The sequence below is a fragment of the Trachurus japonicus genome, chromosome 12, assembly GCF_045865225.1.
Source record: "Trachurus japonicus isolate A0001 chromosome 12, Traja_1.0".
Taxonomy (NCBI): domain Eukaryota; kingdom Metazoa; phylum Chordata; class Actinopteri; order Carangiformes; family Carangidae; genus Trachurus; species Trachurus japonicus.
Genome location: NC_140918.1, coordinates 12527465 through 12555358, shown reverse-complemented (window position 1 = coordinate 12555358; position 27894 = coordinate 12527465). Strand labels below are relative to the sequence as shown.

The 27894-nt window shown below is 43.2% G+C and overlaps 1 protein-coding gene across 4 annotated transcripts in view; it reads left to right on the top strand.

Annotated features, from left to right (window-relative positions):
* Positions 1-3450, top strand: part of ctif (CBP80/20-dependent translation initiation factor) — a 48821-nt gene extending 45371 nt beyond the window's left edge. For all 4 annotated transcript variants that reach the window (XM_085793251.1, XM_085793250.1, XM_085793249.1 and 1 more), the window contains one exon: positions 817-3450. In XM_085793251.1, the coding sequence (XP_085649377.1) occupies positions 817-1038 (222 nt within the window). In that variant the 3' untranslated portion in view covers positions 1039-3450. The remainder of the gene's footprint in view (positions 1-816) is intronic.
* Positions 3451-27894: the final 24444 nt, after the last annotated feature.

Genomic DNA, 27894 nt, shown 5'->3' with positions numbered 1-27894 from the left:
CAAGGTTTAAAACTCCCCAAAATAGACTTACGAGACACACAAACGCAGAACGCTTGCAAGAGGTTGATTTGTAATTCTTGCTAGAGCTCAGCTGCAAAATTTAATACGATAACTAATGTTTGTATTTGGAGTCAGAAGCCTATTTTTTTTATTTAAATCTACAATAGAGTCACATAGTAACTGTACAGCCATCTCAAATACAAATGCATAGTCCAGGATTTAGAAAGTTGCATGTTTTTTATCAGGCTCTGTGTTTTGAAAGTACTTTGAAACAAAGTACCAAGTCTCAGCTTTAACCTGAGCAGGTTTACATCAGTACTGGAAAAGATATAGAGGTCTGAGCTGCATCTTTGATATTCTAAAGCAGTTTGTGCTCCGACCATTTCTGCTGATCTCCTCGGTGTTATGAATATTAAAGCAGTGCAGGTGAATTTCAGTAGGATTATAGATCGAATCAAACTGGGGCCACTGTACAAGAGCAGAATACAGTGTAGAAACAGAACAAGCAGAGATGGTAGGTGAGCGCCAGCCAGTCAGCACAAAAAAAAAAAGTTCCCAGTTGCTCACAAACACAACTCCAACCTTTTGCAACCTTGATTATTTACCAGCAGGCCGTCACACACTCACAGCTCTATGGCCAGAGGGTGTGTGAACCTCTGCTGTCCACAGTCTGTATCCACAGCAACAAGGTGCCAGACGCTGTGTCCTGGTCTCAGTGAGGGACCCGCACACTTTCTCTGACCTCGAGCCTCCTCACCGACGCCCTCTCCCTCTGTCCGTTCTCTCTCTCTCTCTCTCTCTCTCTCTCTCCGCCAGTTGCAAAGCGCCGGGCGTCTCCTGGAAGAGCAGCTGCCAGAGATGATGACCGAGCTCCTCGCGGCCGTCAGGGACAAGATGCTCTGTCCGGCCGAGTCTCAGCTGACCCGCTCTCTCCTCATGGAGGTCATCGAGCTGCACGCACACCGCTGGAGCCCCCTGGAGGCTCTCACCACCCAATACTACAACCGTACCATCCAAAAGCTCACCACCACTGCCTAGGGTGCCAGCTCCCACTGGAGGAGAGGAGACATTTTCCAATTGCGCAACAGTCCGCACGTCTAGTTTTACCGCTAAAAAAAAAATTAAATGAATAAAAGTTATCGGCGTCACTCTCGTAATCGTAATTAATAAAAATAGATGCTTCACGTGGTAACTGTACAATTGGATCATTTCTCAAAGATAGGCGACCACTGCCACAAAACGAAACCACACACACAGGGTAGCGCTCGGCTGCCCAGACAACAACACTACATGTGGCGCTGAAACAATGACGAGCCCATCTGACACAGATTGGACAAAACACCAGTAAATAGGTGGCCAGTAGGGGCGTGCGGGGGCCACACAGACTGTGGGAGCTCGCCTGGATGTGGCTGCTGAGGGGTGAAGGAGAGAACAGACAGGAGGGGGGGAGGGGAGGGGGTCACGCAGGGGAGAGGAGGAGAGGGCAGCAGACTGTCCGTAGGGAATGGAGAGATCTGTGGAGGGAGGGAGGGGGTGATCGGGGGTAGTGCGTGTCAGTCTCTTCATTGTGTTCATTTGCCCCGCCGCCCTCCCCTTCCCCTTCCCCTCTCTCTCTCTCTCCTTCCCCCCACCTCTGTCTCTCCGTCAGCCCCTGGGGTCTGTGTGGCTGATAAAAGAGAGGAGGAGGAGGTGGAGGAGGCAGGGAGTAGACACGGTGCTGTCTGTCTGGCCCGTCTGCACCGCCGGACCAGGGGACCAGGTCAAAGGGTCTCGTTGTGGAGCTCCCCCAACTCCTCCCCGCCTTTGTCTCCCCCCCAGCCCAGCCCAGCCCAGCCCAGCCCACCACCCCCCCCAGCAGGAAGCCTTTTTGTGGGGATGAGACAGCGGGCCTGCTGGGCCGGCCTGGGCTGAGGATAAGGATCAGGCTGGCTAGAGTAGGGTGGCAGATGGCTACTTGAGCCCTTGTGAGACGACACACTCCCAACACACCCCTCTGGCACCCCAGCCTGCTCCCCGAGCTCAGGCCGCTGTTACCAATAGAGACGGCAGAAGTGGTGTGGTGGGGGTGGTGGGAGGGGAGGGGGTCAGGAATGAAAAAAAGCATTAAAACAGAGTAGACACTGCTGTCTGATAATTCTTTTGTTTTTGTCCTACAGGGGAATGTCTCTTCTCCTCTGTTAAGCCGTGCATGTCCATGCTTTGTTAACACCATCATTGATATTATTATTATTATGACATTATTATATTATTTTTTTAATCATTTATTGTTTTTGTTATTGTCATTTCATTTTGAAGTCTTGTTTTTATGATAAATGTATGTATGTATGAGATGTTGTAGCGGTAGGCCTTATTGCACAGGTTTGATTTGTTTTGCACTGTTTTGAGGCAATTTGCTTTAAGAAAAAAATTCAAAATAAGCAAAAGTTTGAATTTGAATCAGTGCTTGTGGTATTATATTATGAAGAACTCTAGTGAGAGAGATGGGTTGAGCCTAGTGAGGGATTTTAGGATGTTTTAATGGACTAGTGGCCTTGTCAATTATCCATTTTTATAGGAGCTCTCTTGTTTTGGGGCCTGCGGGGCCTGTGGCAGCAGGGAGCACGCTGAGGACTAAACAGTTGGACTTGTTCACATTGTTCTGTTGCTCAAGAAAAAGAAGGAAAAAAAACACATTTGAAGATGAAAAAAGTGATGTGACGTTAAACAAAAAAGAAAAAAAAAGAGCATGGCACACAGAGAAACAGAAGTGGGACGCTTCTTCAAAAGATTTTTTCTCGTACTCAAGCCATTCTTTGCAGTGGACATTTTGCAAGTGTTTAATATCGACTGTATTTGATCTTGCTTTGTTTTTGAGAAAAATGACAACTATTAACCTGTGTATTTGAAGATGACAATGATGAAAAGCAGAAGAATCTTATCGTTATGACCTCATTAGCTTTCTCATTATGTGACCCTTATTCCAGCTAACGTGTGTACTATGATATTGACGTACCAAGCCAATCACGTACCATTTGTAAATGGGCTCTATATATATATAATCCTCATACAGTATATTTACAAGTATTTTAAAAACGTTGAAACAAAAGGGGAGTAGTGCAACAGAGATGTTACACATAGGAAGACCAGTGGCTAGAGGATGGCCTTTCCCACGCATTTGTATCAGGAACTATGTCACTGCTTGGGAGTAGTCATACGCACGCACGCACACACACACACGAACATGCATATACATTCTTAGTTTCCCATTGAATCTCTGTGGGCAGTTATAAGTGTTTTTATATTATTTTCTCTGTCTTGCATCAAGAATTAAGATCCTGTGTGGTAGAAACACACCCCAGAAGATTAGTTAGATGAGACGCGTGATTTAAAGCTCACAAATGTTTCTGTTTTTTTGGAGGTGCAGCCTAATTATCTGTAAGTGTGTGTCTGCTAAAGAAGTGATTTGTTTAACTGTCTTTTTTTTTTTTTCTTTTTTCTTTTTGGTCTTTTGTTGTCCGTATTTTATTTCTAGGTTTCTATTTAAATTATATTTAGCTCATTTATATATAATTTTTCCCCTTCTGGTGGGTTTTCAAGAAATCTGAAACTGTTGTGATACCTAGCTTGCTGGCAAGTGTGTAAGTGTGGTATTACTGTGTTTTAGTTTGTGAAAAGAAAAAAACAAACAACTAAAAAAAAAAAAAAAAAAGCCCATTGGTCCGTTTTCCATTATGCAAAGAGTGGCTCGCTCTCACAGCAGATGGGTGCAGGTGGGGATTGCCCCCCCCCTTCCCTCTCCCTCTCCCACTCACCAACCCCCCTCGTCTGTGGCGCTGGAGCCTCCCCACCCCGCGTGCCCTTAGACCCCGTTGCTCGGGTCACATGACTCACTCGACGATTGAATGAGACGCACCTTCATTTGCATATTCTCATGAATATTGAAAAAATATTGAAAAAATGAGGCTCCAGTCAGCACACAGACAAGCTGTAGATTGGCAATAGTGGGTCATCTGTGAGCTCTTGTTTTGTTTTTCTAAGCAATTGAAAAATAAACTAACAAAAAAAACAAAATACAAAAAAAAAAAAAAATGTGACGGAATCAAAAGTGTGGTGTGTTTTCTTGTCTGCTCGCTTATCCGCCACAGTCAGCCCGGGAGTCAAATGTGGTTTAATGAAGATATATCAACATGACAAAAGAAAATCACAATGCCGCACACACTGTTTCCTCTGCCATTACCAGATAGACTGTGTAACTAATCCTGGCACGGCGGTGGGTCATTATGCGACCAATTCATACATGTGCACACTGGAGCCCCTCATTTACATGTCCTCGCCTTTACACCGTCACACATTAGACAGACCACACTTCAGAGTTTTTCTAACAGCACCGGGTGTGCGTCTGTGCGGCCGCGTCCTTGGCCAGTGATTTGCCTTTGGTTAGCCCTGACACATGCCTGGGGCTCCAGCGACTGTGGGGATCCCAACATGGAGCCCTCGGTGCCGGGGTCGCCTCCCCACTGAGGAACCTACAGGACGTCCTTCAGCCCCTCGTCCACATCAGTCAACACAATCCCACGTGTCTGAATATTCAAATGCATTTGACGGAGTTAAACAACTTGAATTTGCCGTCAGCACCGGGGAGAAGCTTTGTTTTCTTCGTCTTCTCCGTTGTGTCCTTGACAGAGATGGATTTTTATGACGACGGTCTCGGTTTCATTTAGAGTCACAACACGCTTAAGCTTCTCTCTTTAACACAATACAAACGGGGACAATGGGGAAGATATTACACAGTAAGAAACCAACTCATGCAGGAAAGACTACGTGAAGACAGAAAATGTATTCAGCTGCTGCAGAGGGAGGGAGGGGGGGGGGGGGGGAGTTAAGTGGGAAGAGATGGTGACAGACGAAGTGAAATTAATGTAGGAGATTAAGTGAGAAAAAAAAGTGTGTATACATACATATATATAGAATTAGTTGATTCATGAGAGGAGGGGGGTTATTGAGAAATAGATGCAAACAGTGGAAGAAAGACAGAGCTGGCCCTGGCTGACAATTAGCATCACAGTTAATTTATCTGTGTGCGGTGAAAACAGACAGTTGAGCGGGCATGTTAGTCCTGAGGGATGATATCACGTTGGCTTGGCTACGCTGCTGGAGCCTACACTTGTTAGATGCAGGAGCTGAATCTCTAATTTAGAATCAGATCACATTACAAAGAGACAGTGTTATTTGTCTGTAAACACAGCGACAAATTACGAGACAGGAGGAGTAAGATTCACACACTGATGAGTGAACCAACAGACCTGCAGGCTATGTGGGGTTATTCTCAGGAAGAAGCTGCTTTTATTGTTACATTTCACTTCTTTGTAAAGGTTCACACTAGAACTGACATTTATGGATCCATAAATCAAAAGAAAGTGATGCTGCAATTATTTTGATTAACATTTTTATTACAATGGCAAAACATTTCCCTGCTTCTTATAGGAGGATTTGTTGGCTTTGCAAGTGGGAGGATCTGCTGTTGTTTGTCCTGATCTGTATTAAAACTTTCCAAATAACCAAATATCCTTAATGCTAGAAACACAAAACTTTTCAGGCAAGTCGTTACCAGCAATTGTTTAACAGCATATTAGGACCTTTGTAGGTTACAAATAACAAAATGGAAGAAGATGAATTTGTTGTAGACGTGTCCTTTCTTGATAACCCCCCCCCCCCTCCAAAAGAAAAAGCACACCAATAGGCTATATTTCTAAACTAACCCTAACTCCTCCCTCTACCCCTTCCAGCTTGTTATTTGTTTTGTTTTTTTTAATCCTACATTGGCCCTGATACAGCGCTGTAGTCCATCAGCTTGACATGTTGAACGGCTGAAACTACTACAATACCCATGAGCCCGAGCTGCTGTTGTTGCTACGGAGAAGAAGTCAGAGGCAGATTGAAAAAAGCTTCATCTTTGACTTGGTGAACAAAAACACGGGGATAGTTGTTGAATTCATCCAAAATTGAGCCAGAATCCACGAGTGAATTGATTTAAGCTGCAGATTGTGTTACCTGATTTTTCTCAACACTGTAGCACGCTGCTTCTTTTTTTTCCACTTAGTTATGGATGTTTCTTGCCAAAATGCATCTTGGGAAAATATAAACAATATATTTTGGGGGGTAATTGGTCTTTTGGCCAAAAACAAAAACAACACATCACATCTAGCCGTGAAGTTATTAAACCCTTTGGAGGAGATACCTTTAACTGATCTTATTGATACATTTTGACATTTCATATCAATAATCAATGAACTGCATCATCAAGAGAATAATTACATCACTTATGATACTAATCTTTAGTGGAGAGTAAATATATCAATGCATGCGTCATGGCGCCATATCATGACTTGAGACTGGCCTGTTTTCTCTGCTCTCATTGATGGATGAATGGATGTGTGTGTGTGTGTGTGTAGGGTGAGTCACACTAGTACTGTCCATTGTTTGAGCCAGACAAAAGCAGGCTGCAGCTCAGCTGGCCTTGATGACGAACCAAAGACGAGTAGGAAGGACACTCACATTAAGATAAACGCTCACACACTCAAACGCACTCTCCCACAAACTTAAACAACACCAGCGCCAGCAGTTCCCATGTTCAAGTGTCTCCTTGTGGACGCGTCTCGTACTTTTTAGCTGTCTGACGGCTGGCACATTGTGTTTTTAGACCTTCATATTTTGTGTGTGTGTGTGTTGTTTGTGCGTGCCCTCTCGTCTGCACACTGTGCGTCTTCTCTGTCTTTGATCGGCGTGAACCAGAGGAGCGCGGCAGCAGAATCTCTTCTGTTTGGTCCGAGGGGTACAGAGGCCAGATATTGTGTAAAACAAAGTGGTGCTAAAACACACAGAAGCATCCCCAGATGTTTTCCAACAGTACGCTTTGCTGTGGGAGAAATCAATAACTGTGGGCTATGAAGTGGTTTTAGCTTGCTCTCTTGACCTTTCCATCTCAGCAGCAGCTACTGCTCTCTGGTTTATTCTGCTCCCCCCCAAAAAAACAGATTCTAGCTCAACTATATTTGGATGCAGACATTTCAGATACTGATTCTAGAGACTAATGTGATTCACTGGACCACAATTATTTATTAATCCTGTTTTTATTACCACTCCTTCCAAAATAAATCGGTGTGTCCACTCCATATATAGTATAAACACCTCTCCATTTTGCCATGTGCTCAATAGGAATACTCCGTTTTACTACCATTTTATCTTGTTTATAAGAAACATACACACAGTGTTGAACAAGTATTATCTGTCATTCTGGCAATAGTAAGTCAGCCTGAATTAAAAAAACAAAAAAAAAACAAGACAAGAGTTTTGTATTTTTTGTATTTTGTAAGAACAGTCTGGGAACCAGTTTGTTCCAGCTCAGTAAAAAACCTCACAATAGGCCTGTAAAGAACTGGTACAAGGCTAAAACCATCAGTGCTGGTATTCAGCAGCTCACACATTCTCACAGGCTTTTTCTTTCCTTCTACAAAAAAGAGGGTTTTTCGAGGAAAAGTAAAACGTAATCACAAGCAGAGCGGAAACTGGAAAGCTGTATTCCTGCTTCCTGGACTGGTGGTGGTGGAAATGATGTCATGACCTTCTGATTTCCTGAATGAACTGTTGGAGTGGCCCCTTTCACAGAGGAGCTGCTGACTCAGTAAATCAGCCAATTATTGGTTTCTGTATCAGTGAATGGAAGGTGTCGCTATTAACTAATTTGGTTTGTCACACGGGAGGAGAATCTGGTTTTACTGAGAAGGATTTAAATATGTAAATTCAAACACCTTTCAGCAACATAAACATATACTATAACCAACATATAATTAGCAAATAAGCAAATAAACATTTTAATTCATTTTGATCCATTTTTGTATACTTTTGATTAAGCATCTCTTTAACAATAACTATTACCATTATTATTTTAATTAGCATTTAAAACAAAGACACCAGAAGCTGACAAAGTATTTGTTATGAACTCACTGTGAAGGTTGCATCACTGTGTATATGAACCAAAGTTCAGTCATGACAGTTCAATCCAATAGTTTTCAAGATGTTTCTCTAACCATCTTGAGCTTTACATGTTAGTTTTTTAAAGAGGAAAAAGTAGAATATCATAACAGAGTGAGATTCATATTCACAGTGACACTGATAATCTCTACAACATTTCTTTGGACAACCAACAATAGCTGAGAGCCATCACCACTACTCCACTATTACAAGAAAGAAAAACTGCACAAAAAACAAATAGATTAGAAAATGTATCAAACAATACTGTATCTGAATGATGCACCAGATCATTTTAGAAACAGCAAACCTGCAACTAAAAGAACATACCTGCAACATTTGTTTTTTCCTACAGCAATGCAATGCAACAGTCGTGTAGTCATATGCAAGTGACAGGCCCAGAAACAGCTCACTTTCACATGAGAAAGCATGACGTGTTTGTTGTCCAGGAGCATATGTGCACCTGCAGTGGCCTGGCTGAGAGGTGTGCTGCATTCGGCTAGTCTCACTTTGCTGCTGCCAGCAGCAACACACACAATGCCAATGTCAACAGACCGCGCTTCACACAGGGAGAGGAGAGGCAGCGACAGAGAGGTAGAAGGGAAAATACAGAAAATGAGAAGAAAAAAAAAAACTTCCCAAACGGAAACTTGGACGGAGCAGAGATCAGGAATCATTAGGTCAGTTACTCTCTCACTGTCTTTATCTCACTTACAAGGATCATCTCAGCTAAATGCTGTAATCAAGGAGGAATGGTGTGTGTGTGTGTGTGTGTGTGTGTGTGTGTGTGTGTGTGTGTGTGTGTGTGTGTGTGTGTGTGTGTGTGTGTGTGTGTGTCATTTCCTAGCCTGACCAGGCCAGCCACCCAGAAGTGTGTCTTTGTGGCTGACAAGCTGGCGTGAGCAAAGCTTCCGCTGTGAGCTGCACTCGGTGACCGATCACTCAAGCAGAAATCAACACACAAACACACACACACACACAGAGGCACGTGCACACACATACACACACACACACCATAATTAGAGATGGGAAAGGGACAGGGGTAGCGTCAGCACAGCCACTGCTGCTCACTGGGGCAGAAGTGAACACACACATACTGTACATACACACACACACACACACACACACAGTGCAGCCGTTGGAGGTCGATGGAAGTGTCCGCAGACAAGCAGTGGGAAGTAACACCTGATGTCTTTGTTGCCAGGCTCCCGCCTAGTGACTGTCATTGGGGCAACCTGCTGCGAAAAACACGACCCTGTTGCTAGGCAACCTGAACTTCTGTGACAGATACTCAGAAAGTTGTGTGATGATGAGATGCAAAAAAAACTGAAAGATAAGAGGAGGAGAGAGAAGTTGAGAAGAGAGAGAGAGAGAGAGAGAGAGAGAGAGCTGGGTTCAGACGTTGATGAAAAGCAAAAAAAAAAAAAGAAAGAAGTGGGGATATAAACGTTAAGAAGCTCTTGAAGGTCCGTGGACGACTTATCAAAGGAAGCAGTGAAGCGCAACAAGAGCAAGAAGTGACATTTTCAACCTGTGTGTGTCTTCATCAGAACCGGTGCATCTGTCCGCCCTCTCGCACTTCCACAGACCCCCACCCTCCCTCCTCCCCCCGCGTGCCAGCAGGCCTTTGATTTGTGAGGTGGCATGCTGTGCGAGGCGGGTTCTCAGTATTACTGTGTGTGTGTAAACACAACATAAAAGAGCCCAGCACACGGACTCTTGTACAAGGTAGAGCTTTGTCTGTGGACGACGGCTCTGTGTACGACTCTCCCTCGGCCGCCGCTGCCACTGATTACACACAGAAACGCGCACTAAACACATTCCCGTTACACAAACACATTAACTCAGTACACTTGGTCTACTCTACACAACCTCCTTCTTCATTTCCCCTCGCGTTGAACCCTACATGTACGTGTCGTGTTGAGAGTCTCGCTGTTTCTACTGTTTGTACTTTTTTAATAGCATCGTGACTCCACCACAGTCCTCAACAGGCTGCACAACAACTCACACTGCAGATTTGGAGTTATTGTGATGGTTAGATGACTTGTTACAGGGTCTTCCACCCAGCATCTCTTGGCCAAAACCCATCTTGAAAAGATCAGCGCCTCCGACTCGGTGTCCCAGATCTCATGTCACAAGAAACATGGACTGCTTTACGGCACTGCCACACAAACACGCCTCGTAATAAAGTCATCTCTTGTAAATGTTACCCAACTCAGTAGACATCACTACACAGATTGCCTTCTCGTCGGCTTCGTTGAAGACAAATGCACATGAACTGGAGGGAGGGGGTGGGGTCAGCGGTGAGTTTTTATGACAATGAAAATATATACAAAACTGTAGGGGGAGCGAAAAAGGGACCGGACTTCCATAGTTCCCCTTTAAAGAGCTTCTTGATCCAAATTCAGAACTACTGAGTTAAATCTAACAGGTGTTGACTGGGAATTCGCTGCTACGGCCTGCCACTGGTGAGGTTTTGTAATTAGGGTTAAATTAAATTTCAACTCGTGAAACAGGAGGTCAGAGGAAGCTACAAGTGGAAAAACTGAACATAAGAAAGAAACAACACGAGGCGGTCACCTGGCAGAGCACAGAACACGTACGCTTTGTCCTACAGCAGACGTGGGTTCGAATCCTACCTGCAACCCCAACTGCTCTCTCTCTCTCTCTCTCTCTCTCTGACTTTCCTGTCTCTCTACACTGTCCTATAATAATAAGTATATAATAATGAAATAACTTAGTTTTGGCTTATCTTAGCTAACATTTATCTAATTGAATGTGTGATGTCAATCCTAATATGGACTCAGGTCATGACGTCTCTACTATCGACAACATGTGCCTCCGACCTGATGGACTCTTGCTACCTGGTGAAACTAAAACTCACGAAGGAGGGCCCGAGCGGGGCTTGAACCCTGGTCTACCGGGTAAGTAGCCTCGCGTCACCAGGCTCTTCAGAGAGGAGAAGAGCCTGGTGTCTGTTACTCCAATTTTTTTCCTGGCGGATCCAGAAATCACCAAATTCACCAAAGTAAAAGTGTTCGCCAACATAAAACTTGCAAAATAGACATTAATTTGTTATACAATAAAAGCAAAATGTTAACTTAATGGCTCTTATTAGCTTGGTGCTTTTATTTTGACGAAAATGCCTGTCTCTCTCGCCCTGGTTCCGTTTCCTTACCAAAACAGTGAGTCAATGGCCCCAGACTACCGGGTAAGAGTCATGCGTGCTTGCCATTCGACCAAAGGGATGTCCCTGTGGCCGAGTAGCCAGGGCACATGATCAGTTGGAGGCATAGTCAACAGGACCGTCAACTGTCACATTATGTTGGCTTTAGATGTCATCTCAAGAAGGTAAATTTGCTTTTCATAGTCGAGCTGTGGTATTTTATAGTCGAGCTGTGGTATTTTACAGTCGAGCGGGTCTTCCTCAGTGCTTACAGCAACACACTGAGGTTATTCTTTCACACACAGACACGGGATGGAGGCTCTTGTTAATCTGATGGAGGCTGTTTGAAAAGAATAATGTCTGGACCACTTGGCTCAGCCAGTTGTCATGGTGAAGCAGATGCATGTTTCTTTTCTTTTTTCTTTCTTTCTTTCTTTCTTTCTTTCTTTCTTTCTTTCTTTCTTTCTTTCTTTCTTTCTTTCTTTCTTTCTTTTTTACGCAACTTCAATAAACACATCTTAAAATAAGACATGGTTTAATGAACAAGGTTTACTTTGACAGAAAATGTTTTTCTCTTATCTACAATAAACACTAATTCTGAGCGTGAAAAAAATACTCACTGACATTTCGGTAGATAAAACAAGTTGTTAAAAAAGTAGAACCTGACATGCCTAATAATGGACGAGGATGAGTCAGAAGGTTAGGTACTGGCAATGCTACGCTCCCTAAATATAACTGTTTGTGTCCAAACTCCATTAGTATTGGCATTGTGCGAATACTTGTGATGTGTGAGTCAGAGTGATTTTGGCTGGTGAGTGTCATACGCCCACAAGTTCCAGGCATCGCTGCAGAGTCTCAGTCTAAATGATGCTGCGTTTCAGGGTGTTGGATGTATCATGCAGTTATGTGTGGTGGATTTTTTTTTAGGTCCTGATCAACTAATGAAGGTTGAACGTTCATTACATCTACCTCCTCTTTTCGTGCCGTCTCTTACATCTCGTTTTTGTTGATAGCTATAGTGCACACACACATCCCACACACCCCATGAAGACACACTGTGCCCCCATCCTGCCATTGTTAGGTAGCTGTGAGTGAATATTGGCAAACACAGGCTGTAAGGATGTTGTTTGCTTTTTTGTTTTTTGTGTTCGCGTGCTCCCTTAAACATGACTTTGATTATCATTCTACACTCTGTATCGCTGTCAGCCTCAATCTGAGATGATCAATGCGCAAAAGAGATTACAGTGAGTATGTAGGCGGGTTTCCATCCACGTGTTTTTAAATGCACATTTTCGATGTGCATGTAACCCAAAAAAAAGCGAAAATCTCAACATATCTCATACTCAGAGCATGTACTTCTGCCAAGGCAAAACAATCCTACACATTTGTCTGGCTCTTATAAATAATATATATATTTTTAATACATTGAGAAAACATAATACATCTGATTCTTTTAATGATCCAACATTTTCTGAGACACTAACAAAAATGTCAAAAACTGACAATGAAGAAGAAAGAAAATCCTGAATCTGCCCATTCAACCATCCACACCAAAATATAACTGGTTCTTCCTTCACCCATCCCTCTCCACTGAGTTTGGTACAAATCAGTTCAGTACTGGTATCAACAAAGGCCAGACTATAGCAGCAGATGATGAATAAATCATGAGACATGAGGAACTAAAACATCCACTGAAGCTTCCAGGGAAGAGATGGAAATTGTGCAGTAACAAATATTTGAGTTTTGCCCTCACATTTTTTTTTCTTGCATAATTGTGATGTCCAAGAATATCCAAGTTGTATTCTTGTATATTTTTGTCTCTATACTTGAAACAGGAGAGCTCATATAAAATAGTGCATAGCAGGGGGTTCTCTGTTGGTAAATTTGGGCAAAGAAAATCACCAATGATAAAACTTGACTGACAGATAAAAGATTCATGTAGACTTGTCCCTGTGTTAAATCTGATCGCTTTGATTCCTCTGAAATAAACTGATCTTACTGCTTAATGTCAGTGTGAAACTGGCCCTTAAAAAGAGAATGAGATGCGTCTTTTCCCTCAAGTTTCACATCGGCCTCTGTTTGTATAGAAAAGCTCCAGCCTTGTAATACAGTGTAAACATTTGTTGTAATCCTCAATCTGCTTATTCCAGCTCCATCTTGCAGGAAGCTGTATCTTATCACAGCATGCAGGGCAACAACCTGGACAGGTAGCCGGACCATCACAGTGGTTAATGCAGATACACACACACACACACACACACACACACAAGCACTCACTGCCTCTTTTGCCTCTTATACACTTATCTAGAGTCCCCAGTTGGCCTCCTTTGTGTGTTTGGGCTGTGGGAGGAAACTGAGGGAGGACATCAGGAGCAGCGCCCTGACCTTTCAACCCAGTTATCTCTTTCACATTTGATTGATTTATACCATCAGCCTGAGACGTATATGTGCTGCTGGGTGTTACTATCATGTTTTACAGAGACTGTTAATGAATGTGCTGTGGCTCAAGGCCAAGGAGAAAGAGACCAGGAAGCATAATTATGCTGAGCTGAGATCTCGGTTAAATCATCTAATTAACAGTATTGTTGCAAGCGCATCAGTTCACCATAACATTTCTGGTTTACTTGAACTAGCCGAGCTTTGAAGTACATTAACAAAAGCACAGTAAAAAGTGAATTAATAAACACAAAACAATTGGCCAGTGAGTGAATTATTCACAACATCTTCATTATTTCCATCTGTTTCTTCTCCAGCAGGTTAATTGCTATGAAGTCTTTTATCTCACAGTCGCTCCAACACTCAGAGAGTTCTTTTCTTCTTGTTTTTTTTCCCCTTGCCCTCTTTCTCTTCATATTCCTGTTTCATTTTTTCCCTGGCACATAACAATGACATGCCCACTTGGCACCTACGAGCACACACAAACAAAAGGCTCACACAGATAGGTAGGCGTCTTCTGGTCTCCTAGTAACCAAAGTTGGTGCAGCAGTCGAGCTGCTGTCTGCTGTTTTTAACTGGAATTTGTCTGACTGACCGAGACCGTGTCCGCACCGAGCGTCAAAACCACCGAAACTGAGAAATGAGACCAACACAGAAGCATCCAAAACAACTGCACCTCTTCAAATTGGCTGGCTCCAAAGAAGACAGTCACTCCCCATAGACTCCTGTGTTAAAATGATCAACTTCACAGCAGAAATAAACATGTTTACCAGCCTGGTACTAAAACCGTTTGGTCTAACCCTCCTCTTTACCCGTTTCTGTATCAGCTGGGGCTTCAGCAGAATCAGGTACAGGCAAGATGGCGACGACAGACCAGCTCAATCTTACCCCTTTTTCACCGAGTAGGTGCCATTAGTGCTGGTTCGGAGCCAAAACCAGAGACTTAGCACCAGTTCTTTGCTTTTCAACCTCCTAACTGGTTCCAGACAAGCACCAACTCATTGCTGGTCTTGAGCCAAGACCCGATTACACCAGGGGCTGGGGGAGGGGTTACCTGACCATCAGGATCAGCACAAAGATATACATAGATGTTATCAATATCGTATTACATTTGTTTGACTGCCATGTAATCGAATCAGTTGACGCTAAGTAGCCAAGCTACAGTCTGTGGCTAACAACAACAGCTAACGTTAATCAGAGCCAAAATGTCTCCCAGCAAAACGCAGTCGCCATTCCTGCGATTACAACAAAAGACAGCTTCCTATTTTTATTTTATTTTCTGGCTGGGTTTGGGCTCAGAATTAAATGTTTCGTGCAACACCCCCGGGGTTGAACCGGGTTTTAAAGGAGACATATTATGTCCCCTTTCCACAAATTAAAATAGTTCCCAGATGTCTTAAAGACATATCTGTGACATACTTTGGTCAAAATTCCCCAAAGGTAAGGTAAAGGTAAACATCACAGCTCTCTTTTCATACTCTCAAAACAGCCCTGTTCAGAACGGCTGGTTTTAGTGCCTGTCCCTTTAAATGCAAATGAACCACTGCTTGCCCCGCCCCACCCCTTCTACCAGTCCCAGGTAGGGGTGGTATTATGTAAATTCGAAACGTAGTTACATCACTGGAAGACAACTGAGGGAGCAGCTCGTAAAACCACGTGGATTTCAACCTAAGGAGCTTGCACATTACAGATTTTTTTTGTCAATTCTCACATTTTGGGGGCAAGACAAACACCCAAATATATGTTAAAGAGCCTTCAAAAAGTGATATGTCCATAATATGTCCCCTTTAATGTTCAGGTCCATTGAGCTCTATAGGAGGCTTGCAAAGACAGGAGCGGCCCCTGCATGGGGAGTATGGCTTTGACTTGGCTCCTTGCCAGTGGAAAAGCAAACTGGTTCTTTGGAGGAACGCGAGTTGAACCAGCTGAGCACTAGCACCAGCACCCAACAAGTTCTTCTTGGTGGAGAAGGGATATCTGAGCTTCAAACCGCTCTTCAGACACAGTTACAGAAGATACTTCCCTCTGTTTACAATCTATGGTCCATACACTAGTGAGAACTAGCGACTTGTGTGGTCATGTGGCAAACCCTTCACAAACATTAGCTGACACCCATTAGTCAACCAGTCACTGCGCCTACAGTTATGTATCTCTGTGGTGGAGGAACTGAATTCCTCAGAAGGTTCCTGTTACCTGGGGAAAGTTCCTGCTGTGGAAAGTGTAAAAAGAAACTTCCAGGTCCTGAGCCACCAAGAAAAAAAAAAAACCTTGTTCAAAGAAATTATGCACAAAAAATGCCATGGTGTAGAAGTCTGAGCTTATGCTCTTTGATTTTGTCTCGTCAGGAAAAGCTGTTAAAGCAGGACAATGACGACACTGTTTCAACCTGCAGTGTGTTTGCGGTTAGCCACAGTTGCTGCCTTTTCTGTGTTTACTGTCAACGCCTTCAGACAGTTTAGGTTCTGTTTAATTTGTTACCCATCTGCATTTCTAATATAGATGGGTGACATGGTGCTTTCCTGCTGGTTACGTCCAGGCTTTATTTTGCATTTGAGTGCAGCTGAACCAGCGTGTTGTGATGACGTGTTTGGTTCTGTGGCCTGTGACGACTGCACTGAAGTACTGGAAATGTTCTGACACTTAATGTAGTGGTCAAATGACAGATTTTCATTCATGCAGTGCAGTGACAACAGACACCAAATGTCATAGGGGACAAATTACTTGTTTTGACATTCAGCCTGGGCAGAGAGAATGATCATGGTGGTGGTCGGAGGGGCCGATTGGCGCACATTGGCAGCCACGCTACCGTCAGTCTGCTCCAGGGCAGCTGTGGCTACACACGTAGCTTACCACCACTGGTGTGAATGTGGTATGAATGAATAATACGTTTCTGTACGCACTTTGGGTATCGATAGAAAAGTGCTACATAAATGTAAAAAAACATAATATATATATAAACATCAATGTGAACATGAAAACATACAGGTGTTGTTTTGATTTCTCACTCGAATGCCATCGACAGCATATCCCAAAGGCTTCCTGCTGACATTTTTGATCCCCCCAACCCCCCCATGGGTCCCGCTGTGAGCTCATATGACAAAAAACAGCCCTGCTGCATTTTGGGAAACCCAGACAACAATGGCAAAATCTGACCGACTCCATCTGACTGTGTGTGTGTGGGAGGACGTGAAACAGAGTCACGCAGCCCCTACGCAATGTCCCGGGAGGCCAGTGGGCTGAAGCACACCTGTCACACTCTCTCTGCAAAGGAGTGTCACTCACACACACACACACACACACACACACACACACACACACCTCATTTGGGTTTTGTCTGACGTCACAGGGTGGTCGGTGGGTCTCCCCGTTAGTCATGTGGTGATCCAAACCACCAGCCAGACCACGGGGGTAGCAGGCCTGGCGACAGCTATTTGGCTATGCTGCTGTCTGACGGTGAATGCTCCATTGTGTCAACTAAGAACCGAGATATCCACAACACACACACACACACACACTAGCACACACACATATACACGGCTGCTTGTTTTTCCCTCTCTCTCGATCTCTGTTTATGATTTTTTCTGCTTTCTGCCAGAGAGAAACAAAACATTACTTTATTCCTGTGTCTCCCTGTGCCGAGGTGGAGCAGACACTCCGTCGTAACGTGTCTCTCTTTATCACACGTTTTCAGCACGAGGGCATCTGGCGACAGCGGAGAAGAGACAGATTTCTCTCTCTCTCTCTCTCTTTCTCTTTTAAAAATTTCATCTCATACAGTCAAGCTGAAGACAAAAAAAAGGCGCTACTTCATCGTCCTTTAGAATCGATGTTAAAAATGAGATTTGTAGTGGAGCGTTGCATTTCCATTACAGCATCTTTATGGCTCCCTGTGGTAACGATGTATATTACTGCTCCTTTATGACAATAATAACATGCTTAATGAGATCAGATATGATACACATTCTGTGGCCTGATACTCTTCATCCAAGAGAGACACTTTTCATTAAATATGTACCTTTTTTGACATTGACTCATGAGTAAAATGCCAATACAATATATATGATAATTACAATGTGTGGGTTGAAGCATCTCTCGCCCCTTTAAAGTCACTCATTATCCGTCTCCTGAGGTCACGTATCCATGCATCTATCCAAGTGTGCAAGTGTGAGATGTGAGTATATGCTTGTAAATGCTTCATTTAATGTAATTTGAATGAAACGCAGCCGCAATGTTTCAATCTGGCCTCCACTTCGCCATGGATGATACATGTGTGTCTGTGTGTCAGAGCCTCCGTGGCTGCACTTCAGACACGAGGCGCGCAGACAAAGGGCCATTCATCGTCCCATTCAGCCGATCGCAAGGCCTCTCCTGGAGACAGTGGGGCTGACGCCGAGATTGGTGGCACCAGGCGCTACAATAGTGACATTATTTGGTGTCAGCACAGCTTCTTGGAAGAATGACTCTGGGCCCTGGCTCTGAATGCTAAACACACACACACTCACAGAAAAGGCGTGTGTTTGTGAACCACTGGTGTGTGCGTGTGTGTGTGTGATACAAACTCGAGACGCTGCCATTCAGAAAGCGTTTGGCAGTCGAGCTCAGGATGCCTGTTTCTCTCTTCCCAGGAGCAGGAGGTGTTTAGAGGCATGTTGTCTTGGTAACAGGATATTTCTCCTCTCAGTCAAGGTGATCGGCTTGGTTCTCACCTCTTTTCGCACGTTTTTCTCACAAACACTCATTGTTGCACAGCGCGCCGACGAGGAGCGGCACGGTTTCGCTCTCCCGTCCTCGATGTGTTTCCAACACGTTTCCCGCCGACAAGCTCACAAAGCGCTGCTTTCCCCCTGCGCCGAGTGGTGACATCACGCAGAGATGTTTGAAACATCTGTTGTGGACAAGAGGGAGGTGCACAAATAACCTGGTACAGAGGTACAGAGGAAGGACAAGAAGATACTTGTTTAGAAGTTGAAAATCCCCAAATAAGTGATGCAGACAGAACTAATTAGTTAGTTTGTGATTCCTCTGGACACTGTTGGTTTTCTAATAATCAATCTTAACTGTAAAAACCAGCATAATCAAAAAATATTAGGAATATCTTGACTAAAATCAGCTCTATTGACAAACCCTTTAGACAATCAGATGAACTTGATTGATTTTCCTGTATTGCTGACAGAGTCATGCTGTGCTGCTTATGGTGAGATGTTATTGGACTAGATTGCTTATCATCATTCATGCCTCTCCCAGACAGATTGATTAAGTTATTGATTGGTCATTACAGAACAAAACCACTGTGGCTAACATCTCCTCTGGCATGTGTTTTACCCTCTTTAAATGGCTGATGTGATTGATCTAAATTATTAATAACGTGCACACCATAAACGTGCATTTTAACGCTAAGAAGTGGGCGTGTGGTGAGATCGGAGTGGGGAGGGGGAGGTAATAAAGGAGCCCCAGACACAGGAAATGAGGGATGTTAATGAATGGGGGGGTGAAGAGATAGAAACAAAGAGACGTAAACAAACAGGTGGGATACATTCATTACTTCCCTCCTGATCTCTAGATGAAGAATTGGGGAGTGGCTGAAAGTCGGCACCGCTTACTTTCATCCGTGTGTTGCTTTAATGCACCTTTTTCCTCCTGTGTGCGTTCACAGTGCAGGCTAACGTGTGCGTGGAGTGACTGCCCGGCCTGTAATTAAACTCTAGTTTGTCTTAACACTGAGCTCAGAGCCAAGGGAAACACCAACGTGTCAGAATTAACATACAGGTGTAAAAACCTGTTGGGCTCTCTGTTATTACAGAGCCACGGGCCTGGCTGATATATTCTTGTCAACACACAGATCTTAAGCCGCAAGCTAACGAACACAGACACGGGTTTATTTGAGCGTGCATTTAGAAACCTTTTAAAGTAAATTGACTGAGAGGTGACCTTAAATCAGAATCTATGCACTCAAATACCAGATGGTGATTTCTGTGAAAAAGCTCCATACTGCACAGTGAGTGGGCTTAGCTCATTAGCTATAAAATGTGTTTACTCTGTTGCTGACTGTTTCTGAAAGAATCTCTTTCTACTTTTCAGATTGATTTCCTGCCTTTTAAGTTTATATTTGCATGTATTTCACAATCAAAGTCAACTTGTAGAGGTTATTCACGTCTTACTGGAATCCAGTAAATGAAAAGTTGAAATGACCCTATCACTACAAATCTTTCCTGTTAAGGAAAGGAAATATTTACAGCTTTTAATAATCTAGTATCTAACGTTTGATTTGATAAAAGTTTGGCCATTTGATAAACTGATCATTATTGGCGCCAAATTATAGCAAACATCATCTAATAGCACATTTACAGGATAAGACCTTAAAGTATTAAAGAGAGAAGCCGTTCCCACAGTTCCCACAGTGAGTAAGCACTCATGTGCTTGACTTCAGTACATTGTATCCTGCGAGGTGACTATGACGCATGCTGACACTGCAGTGACAAAGCTGAAAGAAAACTACATCGTGCAGCCGGGATATAAATCTTTGAAAACTTCTGTATTGACAAAAACAGGACCTACCTATGATATACTTTGAAACAAAGATGGCAGCATGCACAGTTTACACTGACTGGTAAATTCAGGAGACTTAAATCAGACAAATTTGGTTTTCTGGGGGTCAAACATCAACGTTTCTTTGCAAATAATTAAATCTTGGTGGTACAATCACTCACTCATATAATCACAGAGAGCAAAGATGGACCACAAGCACTATGCACCAGTTGAGAATTTGGGAAAGACAGACAGTCAGACTAATGCAGGGATCTGTTCAGGGTGATCATGATGTTACTGCTTTTTGGGGGGAGGAAGAACTGAAATGTGCAGCGTTAGATTCAGACGAAGGTGAACCTTGCCAGAGACAGACATGGTGCAGACAGAGGATGTGAGTCTGCAGCCAGCTCGTTGATCTGCACCACAGTGTCCTCGACTCCTCGTCCACACTTTCCTCTCAGCTTCCCTGTCTGTCGCCCTCGCAAAGCAGACAGATAAACCCAAAACACGAGCAAAGAGTCATGGACGCCTTCCCCGCAACATGAGCTTTCAGACACATACAGTACATGTGTGTATATGTGTATATGTGTGGTGTGTGGTATGGTGTGTGTGTTTTTCTCTGTCTGTCACCTCACATTATCGCCCTTATTGTACCCTGCAGCTTCCTGTTGACGAGCAAAGCCAGAAAAGCAAAAGAAAAAAAATACATATATCTGTGAAGCAGAATGTGAGAGACATGTTGGATGAACTGTTAACTTCCTCAACCCACCCCCTTCTGTCTCCTTCACACACACACACACACACACACTGCTCTTTGTCCCCCTATCTCTTTCTCTTCTCCAGCTCTCTCCCAACCCCAACCCCCCCACCCCCTTTTGCTGCCTCCCTCTATTCAGCCTCTTTCCTCTCAGTCACTGCCTTTGACCTCAGCACCAGTATAAAAGCTAACCTTCCACGTCAGAGGAAGGTCACTTGCACACAGGGAGGTCAAGGAGAGGTTGCGTCCATGCCCCGGGGCGCTGCCTCTGTCCCAAAGGACTGGAGGCAATGTGACAAGGACGAGGCGGGGGGTTCCCACTTGACCTACGAGGGGCTTTGGGGGGGTTGTGGATGTTCAGCCGCATACGTACAGCTGTATGCTTGACTTTTATACCGCGCTGAATATGGAGCTCCATCTCCATTCACAATATAATTCAACTACATGAGGGAAATTTGACTTTTTGCTGACTTTACGGCAGAAAATAAAGCTTCAAATGCACATTTGCTGTGGATGTGTTTACTGTTTATTGTGATTCACAGCATCCATCCAAATAAAAATGCTAACAGTCCTTTCATGCCCACAGGGAGACGGGGATTTATTTTTTTTAGTCTTCATATTTTAAAAGCAGCGTCTGGGAACTGTTTTTATATTTTGCATTAAAGAGAAAAATTATCCTTATTTTCTCCATCCTTCATTTTTGTGAATTATTCTCACCCCTCACCCCCTTTTTCCTCCCCCCTGTCTCTGGGGAGTGTGTGTATGTGTGTGTATATGTGCATGTGTGTGAATGGGAGTGTGTGTCCAGTCAGTGATTGTCTGCCTCCCACAAACTGATCTGTCTTCCTCAGAGGAGGGTGACAGGTCCCTCTGTGTCTCACAATAGACAGACAACCCCCTCTCATCCACACACACACACGTACGCACAGAGTCACACTTACCATACAGCCAGATGGGCTTGTGTCCCCCATCGCCAGACAAATTAAGTTTGGGCCCCCAGATTAATATTCAGGCAAAGCACTGGCTCTATATAATTGAATCATGGTGCCATGAGTGTACAACAGGGGCTACTTTAGATGCAGCCACCATGCGCATACACACACACGCACACACACCAACATCAACACTTGGCTGCCAGCTGCGCTCGGTATCCTGTCTGCTGGTTGGGGGCAGGTCATGAATACAGAATTGTGGCTCTCTGTGCACCACACACTGTTTTATGGTGTATTTTACCTTTATGTTTCGGAAAAGTGTTTCCACTCCTTTCATAAAAATACATGTAAGCAATAAAAAATTATGGTTCTTAATCATTTTTTTGTGTTTCATTATGAGGCATGCCAGCAAGAATGAAAGCAAAAGACAAAAAAAATAATAATACTGTAACAAGAAATTGCTGTAGACTACAGAAGCACCAGACAATTATTACATTTTCCTTTTTTTAAGTTCATAAAATGAAACCTATTAGGGCATTAAAATTTTTAATAACATTTTTAAAGATCTGTTTGCTGCAGAGGTTGTGCTGACTTTTTTATTTGCCAATGGGTGTTCAAACTTTTGTACAGAACTAGAACATTATAACTGAAATATGTCATTTTTATATAGTGACTCATCTTCCTTCCCTGAAAAGTTTGAAGTCCACATTTCTTTTAAAAAGTCTCAAATGTTCAGTTTTGTTGCTATAAAATGTTTTTGTACCAAACATTACACATACCTACCATCTAATTAAAAGTGTGATAGTTGTGGCAGTGAATTGTGTAGGTGAGTGTTCAACCTGTTTTGTTGCACTTCTGTCATCGTTGTATTGTGGACACCGTCACAACTGGTAGTACCAGTGATATATGGTCTGTATGATTGCAAAACATATTGGATTGTATTCTATACGTGACTATAAAAGCGTTTAAATCTTTTTTATGACTTGTATAGTTGTGGGGTGATGGTCATTGGTCCACAGGTCAGTGTTCACTCAGTCCCATGTCACCGCGGGTAGCAGCAGATAGCAGCATTAGCTTATTGCCAATCATCTTGGAAGCCTCCATTGTGTTGCTGCAGACACGTTGGGGGGGAGGGTCTGAGCGCTCAGCATCAGAAACACAACACCTTCTTCTGTGGTGCACTAGAAACATGAACCCTTTGGCATCATTTGTGTATCTAAATTACAATATAAACACTGATGTGTATGTCTTTGGGGAAAGTGTGTAAAACTGAACAATTTACGAGAGAACGACTTCAGACAAAGAAAATCCAGCTTCTATAGAGTGAACCAAACGTCCTCATGAACACTGAGCAGGTCTGATCTGCAGCTACTGGAAGATCTTGTTTGAGGTTATTTGTGCCAAAGGAGGTTTGCAATTATTAAAATTAAAGGTTTATTAATGGGTGCATTTAATAATGACAGAATGATTATAACCTTAAACGCATTGTGTTTGCCTGTACTTGTAACTTGGATAAAGATCAGATCACTTATTACTGCATAAAACCACGTCATTCGCACACTTTCTTGTTGCCGTATACGGTCGATTTCTGTTTGTGCTGTGGCTTAAAATGTTGCGTTAACTCGGCCCCAATTGCTGCCGTTCGTCTTTATTAGACAAGGAACCAGCTGGCTGGGAGGACTCCAATTACAGGGCTCAGGCTGGGTTAATGTCCCTGCATCAGTACTTCCATCGCTCCACCTTACGTCAAGGAAAAAAAAAAAAAATACTGATTTAAAAATTCCCTTGAAGCTGTGATGTTCAGGTAGGCTGTTCACATATGCTGTGTATAGTGAGTGTATTCTATAGATTAAAGGAATCAAATATTAAGTTTCCTTTTGATAAGGATTTCTTTTTGATTGAGTATGCTTTTTGAATAAAACTTTCATATTGTTTTCTTTTTTTTTTTTTGTGGTCTTACCCTTTTTAACCAAAATTATTCTGTGTAATATTCTCAGTGCTGTAAACAAACTTTGAAGTTAAATTAAATTCATACTTCCCTCCAGGACTTTACTTGAAAGAATACTACAGTTTTTGTAATTTGTAGGAACAACAGTGTCGACACTTAACAGTTGTTCAGTGGCTCGAACCCTTCAAAGGCGCACGTTTGGTTTTAATATTTAACCGGCGAGGTGAAAAGCTGTTTGGTACCTCGGGGAATTACAGATGAATTCTTAAGTAAGGCATGGAGCTGTCATCCTGGTCAGTGGTGTCAGGCTGTAGTTTAAAGGAAAGATGCTCGTAAAAAGGAGCAAATTACAGGATGTTAACGTAAGCAATTTACTTTTTATGGTGGAAAATCCCACTTCAAATTATATTTATAACACATAATTCAAATGCATTAAAGTTTCTTCCCTGAGAAGTGACTTCTGGAGATAGAAAGTATTGATCCTAATAATAGACCAGAGTGCTAGCCTGCTCAGCTAGCTGCGAGACTGCCCACTCATCTTTTACCCTCACACACACTCACACACACACACACACACACACACACACACAGGGACATGAGCACACACACGCACACTCACACCTCCAAAGTCTCCTCTGCTTCCTGTTCTCTCACAGGCTGTCGCCCTCACAAGTCGTGGTGCAGAGAGGGGAGGTGACATGGACACACCCCGAGTGCACACACACACACACACACTCACACACACCACTTCATTTCTCACTAGGCTTTTTCTGTCGCTCCCACACCTCCTCCTCCTCCTCGTCTCTCACACTCTGTCACACAGAGTTCAGTTGTGGGTTAGCTGGCACAGTCGCTACATATTGGATTTCATGTCGACTATCCATCCAATTTCTGCATTTGTTCTCGGTGGCGTTCGTATATATATTTCGTTAGGGTTTTGCATGATGTTGGAGGAAAACGCGGATCCTTTCTCAAAAACCCATCAGATACAGATAAGACACCATGAAATGCCAACTTTCACAAAGACATCTAAACCCGCGAAGTGGTAATGATCCCCCATCTGCACCTTTTTGGTAATTTTCATAATTTTCATTTCATTCCAAGGCTCCTCTTGACATCTCTTGTGGCGAAATGAGAAGGGAGGACACTGGGGATGAGTAAAGGTACCAATCAGTGTAATTTTGGCATGAACGCAGCCTTTTTTGCTCCTCCAAATATTCAGCACAGACAGCAGAGACGTGCTAACCACAGCTGTGAAAGCAGCTTTACTTTGCAAAGACACTCCCACGTAGAGCTCTCCAAATTTACATCAGTGCTTCCCTTTGTCGGCCTCATAGAAATTCTTCAACCGCCAGACACAGCTACATGCACATCAGCGTGTGCCAGTGAAGCTATAGGTCCATACTGTAGTGGTGGTGGTGGTGGTGGTGGTGGTGGGGGGGAGGGGTATCTGTCAGCCACAGATGTTTGTATGCTGTGTGAGACCCATCACTTTCACTTGATTAAATCCCTGCAGTCATCTTATCTGAAGGCAGCAGGACAGGTGAGTGCGCTCGACTGGCAACCGTTAATTTGAGGGATGCACTGCACATCTTCAAAAGAGGCCAGTCAAATTACATACACCACTTCCTGTGAAGGTGCCTGGGTTAGATCTCCCACAATCAGAACCAGACCCGGCCTCTGTCTCTCCACTGAGCTCGTTGTTGTCTCGGTTCTGCAGCACATACTTATAATTTACGGAAATTACCAGGGGAACACAATTACTCTCTCAGAGAACACACAAATTCGCCCAGGAGCTATTTGGAGTATGAGCTGTTCATGATGATTTGTTCATTATGGTTGAAATTAAATAAAACCACCAAAGCGTCTGAGCTTGATTGAGCCACGTTTTTGCACCAACTATTAACCAAGTATGTCCCACATTTGAGCTCCGGCTGCTCACAAACACAGCAAATATGAGCACTGGACCACACCCTGCGTTTAGGAACCTAGTCTTCATCATATTTTCTGATATGATGCTTAGATGGAACATGAGGAACCTGATTATTTCTCAATATGAGTGAAATAATAAGTGGACTTTGCACAGCGGAATCATCATCAGACACCCAGAGGCAGGTGTGGAGATCCAGGTGCGTCTTTGATTTCCCACCATCTCCGTCACTTTCTATCATTTCTGTGACGACTCAATTACCTCAGCAGATGAAGACGAGCCCGACCAAGTGAATTTACCAGAACGTTTTCTGCATTGCTTCATCTGCCTGACATAAAACGTATGTGAGACTTCTGCATTGCTTCATCTGCCTGACATAAAACGTATGTGAGACTTTGATTTCATTTCCGCAAAGATCGTCATTACGTTGTTCATCATCGTTACTTTCCTCTGTTTTACCAACATAACGGTAACTAATCAAAAAGCTGCGCCCACGGCAGACAGACAGCGATCAGAAACATGGATAAAGTGTCAACGTACCGCATTTCAACCGGAGCATGTGCTTCATAGACTCAACCACACTGTGCACCAGCAGATCTAGAGGAGCATTATGGACCAAGAGCCAGATTTCTTCAGGGGTTGAAGGAAAGTAAAACCATAAAAAGGCGAATGAATGATGTTTGGCTGACATCCAGAGACACACTGCTCCAAACAAATGCTAATGACTTGCAGTTATGTGTGTCAGCTGTTTGCCAATATCAGCTTAAAACATGTCAACACTGTGTTCACAACTTTGCCCGACAAGTTGCCAGAAAGTCTGTTAATGCAGGTTTAATTTCGTGTGTAGACGTCGATCTACTGAATCAATTCAATCACAAGTCCAGAAAAGATTAAATTCGATACGACTCATCTGTTTTGACGCAGATGATTCATGTTACATCAGATAAACACTAATGTTGCATAAAACGCTTCTAAGAATCAACTTAAATCTCATGTATATTCAACAAGTGCAACACTGTTGTTTCCATGAAGGCTGACATGTAAACATATTTCATGGTTATAAAACTGAACCAAGGAATCTGGCAAATGCAAAATGACTGAAATGTAATATTTTTTAAGGCTGACATGTGGAAAACAGCTGAAGAAGAATAACAAAAAAAAACCTGCACCACTCATCATTATGCATATTTTTTTTAAGTAAATGCAATTCCATTCACATGGACTGTCAGTAGCAGAAGCTTCAAGTACAGACATGTACTTTAATGATCACTCAGCGCAGACAGAGCAGAAACTCAAAGTCTGCTCACTAATTCATCTGCACCGTTTGTGTTGACAAGACATCAGCCTGATATCTGCAGACAGCTGCTGGCTGGTGTTGGCTCCCCGGCAGGGACAAACTGAATAAAGTAGAATCTACACACTGTTCACTCGACTTCCACAACCAGAGATAACATCTCTTTAACAACCAGAGCTCAGTGAGCAGCCTTTTTTTTTTTTTTTTTTTCAATACATCCCTCTGGTACATGTGATCTCTGGATGTGCTGCAAGGGTCAGATACACATCCCGAGTCACAGCAGTCCTGTGCACCACCGTGTTAATGGTCATGTCACAATCTACAGGACTGTTGAAACTTAAAATATCCAAAGATATACTTTTTAATGATCCAAAGCTGGGAAATGACTGATTTACAGCAGCTGGCAAACACACACACACAAAATGTAAAGTAATAGTGTGAAGAAAAGTATCTAGATGAATAGGGAGTCGTATCTATGATGGATAAAGATGTGTATATGTACGTATATAAGTGTTACATGTTAGCAGTGAGATTTTTTTGCATTTGTGCAAATTTACACATGAAAACCGAACCACTGTCTTAAATAAGTAGCTAATAAATACCCAACAGGGGCGGTAATGGATTAGTGATTAGTGGTCCGGACGGAAATTAGCATCTTGCTATAATCCGGCACATTTACATGTTTTTGTCCATTAATGTGCACTGTCCCATTCAAATAAACAAATAAATAAAGTAAAGTTAGTACTACTGACACACACAGCACAGCAAGAAGGTTTTGGGTTTGATGCCCAGGTCTGGAGTCACTCTGAGTGGAGTTTGCATGTTCTCCTCTCTCCAGGTTGCAGAGATATAGGCTATGTTGTGCAAAAAAAGCACAAATTGGGATTTTAATGATGATG